The sequence below is a fragment of the Benincasa hispida genome, chromosome 3, assembly GCF_027475165.1.
Source record: "Benincasa hispida cultivar pf3 chromosome 3, pf3_genome.v1.1, whole genome shotgun sequence".
Classification (NCBI taxonomy): domain Eukaryota; kingdom Viridiplantae; phylum Streptophyta; class Magnoliopsida; order Cucurbitales; family Cucurbitaceae; genus Benincasa; species Benincasa hispida.
Window position 1 is genome coordinate 57,276,604 of NC_143480.1, and position 13,517 is coordinate 57,290,120.

The following is a 13,517-nucleotide window of genomic DNA, read 5'->3' on the forward strand; positions in this document are numbered from 1 at the left end:
TTTTCGTAAATAGTTACTATTCGTGAGAATTAAATCAAATTATAGTAATTAAGCTTGCAAGTCTCCTTAACAATCTTGTCTGTTCATATGATTTTTAAGGATTCAATCTTTACGATTCATAACTCAAATTTAGTTCCTATGATTTAAAATTTTTCAAATTATTTAGGTGCGTAAAATTTAGCATCTTTGACATCCTCTTCTAGGCATTATTTGATTTGGAAAAATATCTTTACACGTTACATTCTCTCACCTTTTGACAAAGGTTAACTTGTGTATTAGTAAATCCTTATTTACTATTTATTACCATGTTTCATCATTTCTTTTCTTCTTTATTGTTTATTATTTTTTACCACGATTTAGAATAATCTACATCTCAAATACAGACTATTTTAACTTATCGATTATATTGTCTCATAAACAAGTAAAACTATAATAACTCACTCAACACGCTAAACATAGCTAAAGCAGCACCTTAGAACATAAAGAGAACAAACTCTGAAATTATTCCATAGAGAGGGGAAAAAAAAAAAGAAAGAAAAGAAAAAGCATTCTTACACAACAATGGAGTGTGAGAGAGAAGCATTAACCTCCCCCCTTCCCTTCAAAGCAAGGAACCCCATCTTCATCTTCCTCACACTTCCAAACCCTTTTTCACCCAACAAATCAAATCCCCATTTCTCCATTAATCACTTCTTCTTCTTCTTCTTCTTCTTCTTTCTAACCCCAAAATTTTCCCTGTAAAAATGAGTCTCAAGCTTCTCACAATCTCCTTCCTTCTAACATCCACTTTCCTCTCTTTTCTCTTCATCCAGACAAAATTAACCAAACCCATTTCCGCCATTAGACCTCTAATGAACTCCATCTACTTCCCCAAATCAAATCTCTCATATCCCCTCTCTTTCGCCTACTTAATCTCTGCCTCCGCCGGTGACGCTGCCCGTCTTAAGCGCCTTTTGCCGGCGATCTACCATCCCGCGAACCACTACCTGATACACATGGATCAGGGAGCCTCCGATTCGGACCACCGCGAAATCGCCAAGTTCGTGAGCCGGAATCCAGTTTTCCGGCGAGTTGGGAATGTTTGGTTGGTGGGAAAACCGAGCTTGGTTACTTATAGAGGGCCGACTATGCTTGCAACAACTTTACATGCGATGGCGATCCTTTTGAGGACTTGCAAATGGGATTGGTTTATCAATTTGAGTGCCTCTGATTATCCTTTGGTTACTCAAGATGGTATGGTGAGTGAAAATGGATGTGTGGTTTTTGGGATTTGATGATGATGATGATGATGATTTTGTTTTTGGTGAATTTCTGTTTTGTGTTTGTTTTTATTGATTGATTGATTCATCTGGGTTTGGAGGAAATTTGCTTGATGATGTTTATTTTGGGTTTTTCAGATATGATTCATGCTTTTTCTGATTTGCCAAGAGATCTCAATTTCATTCAACACTCAAGTCGTTTGGGTTGGAAGCTGTAAGACTGATTTCTTTTCTCAGCTTCTCCTAATTCTATTGTTTTATTTATGTTTAAATTTCATTTTGGTACATAAACCCTTTGAAGATGTTTCTTGAAAAGTAACCATTTTCTATTACATTTATTTTGATTTCAATAAATTAAAAGGTGCAAATTTAATTCCTATAATTGGTAAAACTAGAATTTAGACATGGATTTTATATTTAGAATTTGATTCCGACTGAACCTCTAATTTTTAAAGAATGAGGGATTTATGATTAAATTTTGACTTTTTCAAGATCGTAAGGGACCAAATTTGTAATTTAACAAAAAGTTAATAATACTTTTTTTTTTTAATTTTAAATTTTTTAACTAATAATTGACCTTAAAGTATGTAGAAACTTAAAATCGAGTATTGAGTAAGCATTTTTTTTAAAATATTATTTTGGTTCCAGTATCGATTTTAGTCTTTATACTTCCATAAATCTTAAATTTAGTCCTTACTACTAATTTGTTGTTGATTTTTTCGATTTTTTCGATTTTTTTTATTATCTATTAGATTTTTATTATATACTTTCATATTATATTTCATTTTGTAAAAGTTATTTTTAGTTAACCGATTTTGATCAAAATTTAATTTGGTAGACTACATTTAAGATTTATTGAAGATTCAAGGACTAGAACTAAACATTTGATATTACAAAGACTAAATTTAACAAATTTCAAAGTAAAGGACAAAAATGATGTTTTAACTTTTTTTTAAAAGTAATTTAACCAGATCGAAATTGTTCTTAAATTCTTAAATAATGCTTACGTGTCTAACAACCCATGAATTATAAGTAGTATTCATGCGCTAGTGAATTTTTCCAGTAGATTTTTTTATATGGTTTTTTATTTTATTTTATTTTTGAATTCATCAAATATGAGTTGAGAAATCAGGTAATGAGTTTATTTGGAATAACAAGAAAAGTTATATATGGTTCCTATGGTTAGATAAAATTCTTAAACTTTGTTAACAATTTTCCTAGATGATAGGTGAAGTTAGCTCATAAAGAAGTATATATCTTAACTAATTGAAATGTCGATTGGCATTAAATAACACGAAAGTTACCATTTTAGTCTTTGTTGTTTGTTCTAATTTAATATTCTAAAATGCTCCTTTTATTACTAGATGTTTATAAATGAATACTCCAGTCTCTAAAATATGTCATTAATTTGGAATTTGTAAAACTAAAGAGAGCAAATTGAAAACCAGATATATATTTTTTAAATGTAAATATTTAATGATAAATATATATCTGAAATTTGAGATTTGAAAGGTTGAAATTTGTTATTTCAGGAATAAAAGAGGGAAACCTATCATAATAGACCCAGGGCTCTACAGCATGAACAAATCAGAGATTTGGTGGGTTATTAAACAAAGGACTCTCCCCACTGCATTCAAGCTCTACACAGGTTTGTTAAGCATTAAATAGCTTATTAACTTTGATTCTTACTATATACTGAAACCATGTGAGACTCCTTTTAATGATCTTAAACAGAATTAAATTAGGATTATCATATTCTTAGGGAACAGGTGGCATTTTAGTATAGTAACCATGTGAGACTTCTGATGGATCTTAAATAGAATTAAACAGGATTACCATATATTATTTGGGAACAGATGACATGTGAGCTAATTAAATTATTGTTTACCTAGGGACTAGATATTGTTTGTTCTGGACTTACCTGAACTATTATTTTTTATTTTATTTTATTGATTTTCAAATCTGGACTGAGCTTTCTAGAAAAGGATTGCTTGTCTCCCAATACCTAATTATCTTGATAGAAACTTTAGATTTGTAAATTTTGAAAAATAATAATTTTACGTTTTCTAACAACTGTCTTAATCAACTTAATTATATGCAAGTTAACTAGTTAAGCAATCATTTGAGCCTATGATCTTTACTAAGTAACTTACGCTAGAAGCCAAAATATCCAAGCTCAACTAATATCAAGTGTGTGCTATCAATCTCGAGGTCAGAGATTCAATCACCCACCCTACGTATTGTAAAAAAAAAAAAAAAAGCTAGAAAATTATAAAGGAAGAAAGGAAAAGCTAAGAAAAACATTATTTTTTTTTTTAATGAGTGAGTCAATTTTTAACCTTAAACTTGAAATTAATGTATTTGCAACTAAATTGAAAAATGACTCATGATCTAACAAATATAGTACACAAAATTCAATCAACAAGACAGAAATACCTGAACTGAACCCTAAACTTTTTGAACCTAGTTACAAAGTCATGTTGTTAGAAAGTAATTGAACTTAGCAATAAAATGTTGAAATCTTATTGAAGATATATGTAAAACGACTCAAATCGATACCTACAAAAGCAATCTTGTTCAACCACAATAGTACTTATAGCTAATCTTTTAATCTTATTCTAAAAAAGATTTAAATTTGTAGAAGGCATTCAAGTTTAGGATCCAATTTAATAAAATTGAAATCCAAAAATTAAATCAACACCTTTAAAAAGGATGTTCTCATAATTCATTTGTTAAAAAGTGGTTGCTTGTTGTGGTTAGCAACCTAACCAAACAAAACGAAACGAAGTCGTTTGGTGTGGAATTGGAATGTCATTTTCCACTTTGACCACAAGGTCATTTAAAGAGAAGAGACGGTAGGTAAAAGGGAATTATTATATGGGTTTGGGCATTCCATCACTCTTACCTACCAGCATGTGGTTCCCATATTCATTTAATTTTCTTAATGGTTCACTTCACTCCACAACCTTCACAAGTTGGGATTTTTTGGTGATCCATTTGTATTGATACTAAAATTAAAAGAGTCACTAAAATTAAAAGAGTCAAAGTAAGCCGAGCTCAATTGATATAAAAATATGTTAATGACCATGAGGTATGTGGTTTGAGTCCCTAAATTCTAATTGTATGAAAAAAGGACTAAAATTAAAAGGTTGCACACATATAGGACACGAAAAGTAAAACATTGGCTCTTTTGGGCCCATATGAACTTAGGTTGGTGGATGAGGTACCTATTACCGTTACCATTAATGTTGGGATACCTTGAGAGAATTTGTTATCTGACGCTCTGAATGATGTAGCACATGGATCTAAATTATACCCGTATTTATATAATTTGCATTATTTACGATTTTGGCTCGGTGTCCACTATATACATTCTCTAACTCTATTAGTGTCTCTGAATATGTAATATGATGTTTTCCCTCTAATAATAAAATGCTCTCTTCCTCTGTCGAACATAGCTAACACACAATTAGTGAATCACGTAAATTTGTGTATCGATTCTCTATTGTATAGTTTTTTGTTTTCCGTATTTGTCGATTCCATAATAATTATAAAGATAAAATAAGCACAAAAGTTTGGAAAGTAAAATAGTACATTATTCAATCATTTAAGCTCTTGAGTTTCTTTTTTGGCAGGTTCAGCTTGGACAATACTATCAAGATCTTTTGCTGAGTATTGCATAGTGGGTTGGGACAATCTCCCAAGAACTCTCCTCCTCTATTACACCAATTTTGTTTCCTCTCCAGAGGGATACTTCCAAACCCTAATCTGCAACTCTGATGAATACAGAAACACCACAGTTAACCATGATCTTCACTACATCACTTGGGATACACCTCCCAAGCAACACCCCCGCTATCTCGGCCTTGGAAACTACAAGAAAATCGTCGCGAGCAACCGTCCCTTTGCCCGAAAGTTCAAGGAGAACGACCGCGTTTTGGACAAAATCGACCGCGACATCCTCAAGAGACGCCATGGCCGATTTGCCTACGGCGGATGGTGTTCGGGGAGTGGGAGATTTGGCACTGGGTCTTGCTCGGATTTTGAAGCTGATAACTATGGTGTTTTGAAGCCTGGACAGGGGTCTAGGAGGTTGAAGACTTTGCTCAATAGGATTCTTTCTGTTAGGTACTTCAATAAGATGCAATGCAGATAGATAAATACTATTCTTTGGCTGGCACTAGTACTATATAATGCATGAATAAGATCTCTAGTTTGTTTGACTTTGTAAAAGAATAGATAAAAAGGGAAGGAAAAAAAAAAAAAACCGTGTTTGTACTTCTAAATTTGGTTCAATTTTCAGGGAAAGTAATGCCCAAAATGCTTCTTGGCTTGTTTAACTGTACTGTTTGTTAAAGGCTGTCTGGACGTTGAATTTAGAGTTCATATGCCTTGAAGTTCGTATACTGAATTTATATCTGTGTTCGGAGTGTAGAATTATTTGATCTGAGTTTATATGTCTGTGTTTGGGGTTTGGAGTTGAGTTCATATATTTGATATATCTAATATAATTTTTTTTTTTAAACTCTAAATAATCTTCTTTTATGATGGCTATTTTTGTTTTAAAATTTTTTTATTTAATAATTCTACCCATTTTTGTGTTTGATAAAATATGAATTGCATTTTTTTCTTTTAATTTTTAAAGTGTTTTTTTTATTATTATTTTTTTTTTTAACGAACAACAATTAACTCATTACATTTTTTACAAGAATATAGTTAAATAAAATGGAAAACCAAAGAAAAATCAAAACTTTCTATTTTTAATTTTTCTCCATGAATTTCATCTTCTTTTTCTTCTTCCTATGGTTGCTTTGAATTTTTACTGTCATGAAATTTTTTAATTGGGAAAAAAATCTCTATTTTATACATTATGTGTTACATACTATTCAACTACATACATACTTTTCCAAATATTATTATCACTAATTTGATATGTGAATTCAATTAAATAAAAATATATTTTACAAATTTGTACGTATAAATATTACACTTAACGTAGACAATACTATTATTTATATAATCAACAATATTACAACATACTTTAACAGTCATCGGTCTTACAACATAAAAAGTGGTTGTCGAAGTTGATTATTGAAGATGATTTTCGCTGGAGTTTGTCGTTGGAGCTGGCTGTCGAGACCTGAAGTTGGTTGCATGAATGTGGTATTAGAGTTGGTAGCCAAAGTTTTTTGTCGGAAGTGGTTTTAGGAACCCAAAGTTGATCGTCGAAGTTGGTTGCACGAAAGTGGTTGTCGAAATTGATTATCGAAGATGATTTTCGCAGGAGTTTTTAGTCAGAGGTGGTTGTTGGAGCTCGAAGTTGGTCCATGAAGGTAGTATTGGAATTGGTTATCAGAGTTTTATTGTCGGGGGTGGTTGTCAAAGCCCAAAGTTGGTTGACAGAGTTGTTCGCTTGAAGGTGGTTTTTGACAAAGTTTGTAGTCGAAAGTGGTTGTCGGAGCTTACAAAGAGGATTGTCAGAGTTGGTCATCGGAGTTTGTTATCCAAGGTGGTTTCTGAGCCCAACATTAGTCATTGAAGTTGGTCGTGCGAATGTAGTCATCGAAGTTGGGTCACCAAAATTGTCATTGGAGGTGGTTGTCAAGATCTAAAATTGGTCGTTCGAGTTGATCGTCGAAGTTGTAATCGGAGGTGGTTGTCGGAGTCCGGAATTTGCTCCAGAGTGTGGTATCGATAGTCGTCGACAGTAGCTGATGGGTGGAGTTATTAAAAACATAGGAAAAATGGAGAGTTGGGGTGAGTTGTATACCGATTCAATTCCACCAACATTACCAAACATTGAGTTGGTATTTAACTCCAACTCATATTGGTGAGCCAAATATCCTCTTAATATTTTATATATAGTAATGACAAAATTAAGGCTCTTAATTTGTTTAAGGACCCTTTTTTCTGCGGCCTTCAAAGTTAATTTACTTTTAAGAGGAAACTACACAATTAAGTATCATACTTATAGCAGTCCATTCTCAAATTTCTAAAAATAAAAAGAAATATTCACATTTAGTTTCTTAATTGAACATTATTAGTAAGACGTCCGCTACTTTTTAAAAGATTGAAGTTTCAACATTTCACCTAACATTTATAGTATAAAATGATAATATAAATATCCATGACATCTTTTCTTGTATGAAAATTATATTCATTATTATTTAATTAATTTCGATAAAAATAATTGACTTGATTAAAAATTTACCGAAAATATAGAGTCTAAATTTGAGTCTTAATTTGTTTGTTGTATATTTCCTTAATTCTTATTTAAACATATAAGCTAGAATACAAATCACTAATTAAAAGTATCTAACATCTCTTCAAAACTTATCCCTTTTTAGTTGATAGAGAATACTTTTTTACTCACTTCTCCATTCCCACACCTAAAAGAGATTCAAGAGAAGAAAAGAACACTTTGTCTCCACATTTAAGTCCCTAATTCTAACATAGAATGTGTTATCTTTTTTAAAAGTAATAAGAGCCATAATTCATATATGATCAAAATAATTTCATTTTAAAGAGAGGACTGGACAAATGTCTAAATTAAATATATATTCTTGAGAAACGTCTAAACCTAATTTTTACTAAAAAAAAATGTCTAAACGCCTAAATTTTTTATTTATTTAATTTCAAAATGGACTAATGAACTCTTCCTAAAATCTATACATTAAAGGATATTTAAAATGAAATCAAATTTAAAAAATCAAATATAATGAAAAAAAAATCAAATCTCTTATCCTATACTAATCAAATCAAAACTAAGTAAGGAAATTTAAACTCAAAAACTAGAATCGAATAACATTTTTTTGGAAGAATAAAAAGAAAGATCACACCATAGAAAAGTAAATAAATGTTATCTTCAAAAACAGAGAAATACCAAAAGCTATTATCTTTTTGAAAGCATAAGAAATAAAAGCATTTATCTTTACATCTCTTTGAATCTCGTCTCCTTTTATCTCATAAAGGATTTTTTCTTCCTCCCACTTATCCCTTCCAAGAGAAGAAGGGAATACGTCAAGTTACATTTAAATCTCCTACTTCTCAATAGGGGTGTTCAAAAACTTCGATGATCCAAAAAAATCATCCAAAAAAATCGATCAACCCAACCCAACCGTTTGGGTTTCAACTCATTTGGGTTGAGTTGGGTTCAAATAAATGAAAATTTTATAGGTTAGGTTGGTTCATGGATTCATCTAATATAACCCAAATCAATCCGAATTTATTATTAACTTTAAAATGTATATTTTTTATTACTTATAACACAATTATTTATACATATATTTATTTTACTTTTATTTAATTCCAATAATTTTAAATAATTTATTTTTCAATGACTCTTAACACTTTAGATAGAAAATTTTCACTGTCTAAATTGAAATTAAGTTGTTAATCTTAATTCAATATATGAAAACAATTAAATTAGACTTTTACATATTTACGTTTTCTTCTTAGAATTTTTTTTTTAAATAACTGACATGATTAACCTCAACCAATCCAACCCAAATATTTCATGGTTGGGTTGGGTTTATTTTTTAATAAAGATTATTTAGGTTGAAAAATAAATGTGTTGAATCTAAAAAGTCTTTCAAACAAACCCAACCTAACCCTTGAACATCCTACTTTTCAATGATTAAAATGTTAATGTCAATAGAAATATCAAGGTCTCAAAGATCAAATTGTTATATATTTAAATAATTATAAATTACTAAATATGAGAATTAAATTGTTACCTTTTCTTTTGTAGGATTGTTTAAAAGGAAACTTGGAGTCTATTATTATTATTTAGAAAGTAGGCTTTTTCTAGTTGCACCAACGGTCAGTCAACGTGGTCGGCGGTGTAAAAGCTACGGTCAGTGCTTCCATAAATGCTGTAAAGGTGGGGGTTCGCAAACCCACCACCCAACGGTCTTTTTTATCTTTAACTTCATTCTTTTGTTTTTTTTTTTTTTAATACAATACAATATCAAAACTATACTCGAAAATTGATATATTCTGCTACCAAAGTCAATGGTAGGAAATTATTATTTTTCCTCAAAATAAATAATATAATTAAATAAAGCAATAAGCAATAAGTACATCATAATTAACCCCAAAATAAGAGGTTAACCTCGTTGTGGTGGTCTGAAACAAAAATAATAATCAATCAGAAACTTACCATCGTCCATCAGATCATTTGATCGGAAAGCGATGGCAACCGCCGGAAAAAATTGGCCGGAACCGACGGCATGTCATCGCGAAACCGGGGATGGCGGAGGTAATAAAATCCGAAACCCAACGAAAAGGCCTTAAATGGCACAGCATAGAACAAAAGCGACGCCCCTAAACAAATCACCACAAATATTCCGGTGGCACGTGGGTCCCTCCAATTAAACAACGCTTCCAAACGCTCTCCTTGAGCCGCCACGTCACCCAACAACACCTGGGCCCTACCTCCAAGTGCCCGTAGCCGGTCGTATCTGATCCGAATCTGGTCAGCAGATCGTGCGGTGGGGAATCCATCGAACTCCTCATCGAGTTCGTCCGTACTTACGAAGTCCACGTAGGACAATCTGGGGTCCATGCTGTGGGAATTCCGGTGACGGTAACGGAAACGGAAAGTCAGAATTAAGAAAGCGTACATGAAGATGGTTGGGAGGATTAAGTTAGGGCATAACACGACGGCGATTAAGAGGATGTGGATGAGGACGGTGGTTGGTGGGTGGACCCACGTGCGGATTTCGTCAAACCATCGTGCGAGTGCGACGGCACGTGAGAGACAACCGATGACACGAAACCAATTGGCTTTGCTTCTTCGCATGCTCCACACGTGTGTGTCTGAGTCGAGCATGTATTGAACCACTTCATGACCCATGGCCGGTTCAGACCGAGCGAGCCGAGTTGTTACGATTCTCATGGCAGTGTGGCGGAGGATGTCTTGTTGGGTTGGTCCGAATGGACGGATGTAATGCATTCTTGGGAGCATTGGAGTTGAATATGATTGGATTAAGCTTAGCCATGAGAAGCTGGAGAATCGAACGGCGATTTCGAGGTCTCCCATTTTCTTGGCGCCAGTGGGGAGTAACACCGTAAGGGAATATGTGGTTGAGTATACCTGATTAATGTCAAGAGTCGACAATCGGATTCGGACCTTGCCGACACGTAGGTCTTTTCCGGGTTGTTTGGATGAAACGCCATTGTTTTCACGGTTGTATCTACCATTATCAAAGACACCAATTGTGAGGACGGTGCAAGGGTCGTATACATCCCATGTGTACTGTTCGTTCCAGCGTGGATTGAACCGGTCAAGGATCGTACGGGTTCGAACCCATTTCGGGCCGTATTTGGCCACCACGTAAGCATCAATGGTGCCACGTGTACCGTCCTTGGTTTTCACCGGGAGGAGATTACTAGCGCTGCGAATTCCAACTTCTAAGAGTCCGATTGGCGGTTTCGCTAACTGTTTTGCGGCGGCTCTAACATCGCTGGTCACGTGCGCTGCTTCGTCTAGCACGTGATACCCGCCTTCTAAGCAGATTCGGAGGTGGATCCTCCCGGTGTAAGGGCGGGTTTCATCTCCAACTAGATTGAACCATCGTGACTTTGTGTCCGTCCGATCGTCGGTTCTCTTCTCGATGCTTGCCATGTGGATTTTTGCCTGGCCCACTGGTTGTCCATTTGTCACATCTTCTACTGTCACTACCAAAAACGGCTCAAACGGCTCGGCTGCTACAAATACCAAATCCTCGTTCCATGTGGGATTAGTCGAGCCGACAGTGGTCCTTCCCGTTTTGAAAACTTGTGGACCAAGCTGACCTTTGACGTAAAGCTCGAGGTTCCGAGCCTTGGGTTCGGACTCTGAAGCAAACTGCAAATCCTGGGTTTGGATGACCGTTAATCTCAAATACCACAGCTTCGGAGAGAGATAGACTTTGGCTCGGGTTTCTGGTATCAATCCACCGGAATCCGACTGCCAAGCCTCTTGAAACGCCTCGTCGGCTTGAGTTCCTAACCATACAGCGAGCATGACGTCATTTCCCGGCGACTTCTCCGATTCCAGAGAGTACCATTGCGGAGCTAGAGGACTGTCCGGCGGTACTCTTTTTGGAACTTCCTGCAGATCAAACGACACAGTTCCCAAACAATTCTCCGTTTTCTTGTCATCGTTTTCTTTCTTTTCCTCCGCCCAAACAGAAACTTCAAGAGATGTGGAGTTCAAACCTTCTTTATCGAACGCGAACACTTGATCCCAATCTTTCTCGTTTTGGCTCTTCGTTTTGATACTGTGAGTTCCAATCACGAGCTTTGCGTACATAGGGGATCCGCCATCGGAAGATTCTCTTTTCGCTTTTACGACGCGAACGTAGAGAAACGGCATTCGATCAACAAGATCGTACGCACCACGGCTTCGATCGTTCGACATAGAACGAAGCTCGAGATCGTTGACGGTTAGATCTGCTAGTTTCTCCGTCTCCGATTTCGCCTTCTGTATTTGCTTTGGCTTTTCCGTATGTGCAATTGGCGGATTCTCCACTTCTACAGGCTTCTCCGGTTCAACTGCATGGGATTCCTCCGGTTTAGGATTTTCCGGCGGATTTTCGTTGGACTTTTCCTCTGCTTTTGGTTCTTCCTTCGGCTTATTTTCTTCTTTCTTCTCCTCTTCCTTGACTTTCGATTCCTTTCCCTCTTCATTCTCCGGCGGATTCTCCTCAGCTACTGGAGTAGTTTCCGGTTTCTGCTCAGATTCAGCAACAACACCACCAGCAGGTGGATCTTCATCGATATAATAAATCTTGAGACCTAATTCTCCCTTAATCTGAGAGAACACACTACGTTTCTCTAAAGGATAGTAAATAAGCGATTCAGATCCAGATTTCGCAAAAGTACTTCCAGCGACCTTAACCTTACCAAGAAACGTGCTTCGTTTCCCTGTCTTCTTGTCATTATACAAATTAACCTCCAAAATCTCCGACGCCATAGCCTCCATGTCGTGGACGAGAAACTCGTGCTTCTCGTCCCACTGAGGATTCAGATCTCGAAATTTCGTTTTCGTTCGTCGCCGTTGGCCTTCGAAATCCACAATCGCATAAGCACTGGCCGTTCCTTGCCCATCTTTCGGCATCAAGTTCTTGGCGTTACAGACCTCAACGAAGACCTTCCGGCCACAACTCTCCGCCATTTTTAACCTCGAACAGATTCAAACTTAATACAAATATATAAATCAAGAACAGAGAAAGAAAGTAGAGAAATTGAGAAAGAGAGATTAGGAGAAAGTTCAGCGCTACAGTTTTTTCCTATGGAAAATGAAAACGGAAGATACTCTTTGGAGGGTTTTTAAAAGAAGAGAGGAAAGTTGAGAGGCGCCTGGGCCACGTCAGCAATGACACGTGGACGCCAGGAAGATTGTGGGGTCCACAATGAGCCGTTACAAATGGAATCGTACAAATTTTCCTTCCACGCTCATAACGTGACCTTGGACTGGACTTACTGCATTGATAATCACAGTTAAAAATCCTGCTTTAAATTTTAATCTCTTTTTTTCGTGTATTTTAAATTAATCTTCATTTCTAAGTTCATTTTCAAATTTCAATTTTGTTCACTTTTAATTTTTTTAATATTTATATCGGAAAAATCAAACCTCTAATCTTAAAGGTCCGTAATACAAGCCAGTTTCGCTCCCTCTAGCTTTTATTTTTACCATAAATTTGTAATTTTGACTTGACTTTTGAAGTCTTGAGCATTGTTGTCTCCATTTTCTCGATTTCAATTTTAACTAAAATCTTTTTTAATTTTTAAATTTGTATTAAAATCCTAACAACTAGACCATGCCTCTCCTGTGTGGAAGAAGATCGAACTCAATCAAATCTCTTAGGTTCCATTTGGTAACTATTTTATCTTTTGTTTTTGTTTTTGAAAATTAAGCTTATGATACTACTCCCTCATCTTTCTCCCTCTCTTTTTTTTCTTACTTTACACGTCGTCGTCGTCGTCTTCTCCTCTGCGCGTGTTCTTCTTTTTCTCTGACTCGACGAGTCTACACAAGCAGCTCTGATGCGACCAACTCCAATGAGTAAGAGCGAGAGCGAAAGAATTTTGTGAGTGAGGAGAGAAAGTGAGAGATCAAGACCAAGAGAGAGCAAGAGATGTAGTTAGTGATTTGTGAGTGAGAAAAATAAGAGAGGGTGAGAGAAAGAGAGCGAGAGCGATACCAAGAGTAGGGGTATGCATTGATCAATCGGTGTCGGTTTTGGGAGAAAATCGGCATCGAAAACCAAC

General features: G+C 35.3%; 2 protein-coding genes across 2 annotated transcripts; one reads left to right on the plus strand and one right to left on the minus strand.

The window, feature by feature from the left end:
- The first annotated feature begins 376 nt into the window (after positions 1-376).
- UNE7 (Core-2/I-branching beta-1,6-N-acetylglucosaminyltransferase family protein) lies at positions 377-5,599 on the plus strand. Its single transcript, XM_039027439.2, has 4 exons — positions 377-1,233; positions 1,398-1,473; positions 2,792-2,907; positions 4,895-5,599. The coding sequence occupies exons 1-4, from the start codon at positions 744-746 to the stop codon at positions 5,413-5,415; spliced, it is 1,203 nt and encodes a 400-aa protein (XP_038883367.1). The 5' UTR covers positions 377-743; the 3' UTR covers positions 5,416-5,599.
- Positions 5,600-9,289: 3,690 nt separating this feature from the next.
- Positions 9,290-12,553, minus strand: LOC120072748 (C2 calcium/lipid-binding plant phosphoribosyltransferase family protein). The gene has a single exon (XM_039025227.2). It carries the CDS (start codon positions 12,418-12,420, stop codon positions 9,430-9,432), a length of 2,991 nt encoding a protein of 996 aa, XP_038881155.1. The 5' UTR covers positions 12,421-12,553; the 3' UTR covers positions 9,290-9,429.
- Between the last annotated feature and the right edge of the window lie 964 nt (positions 12,554-13,517).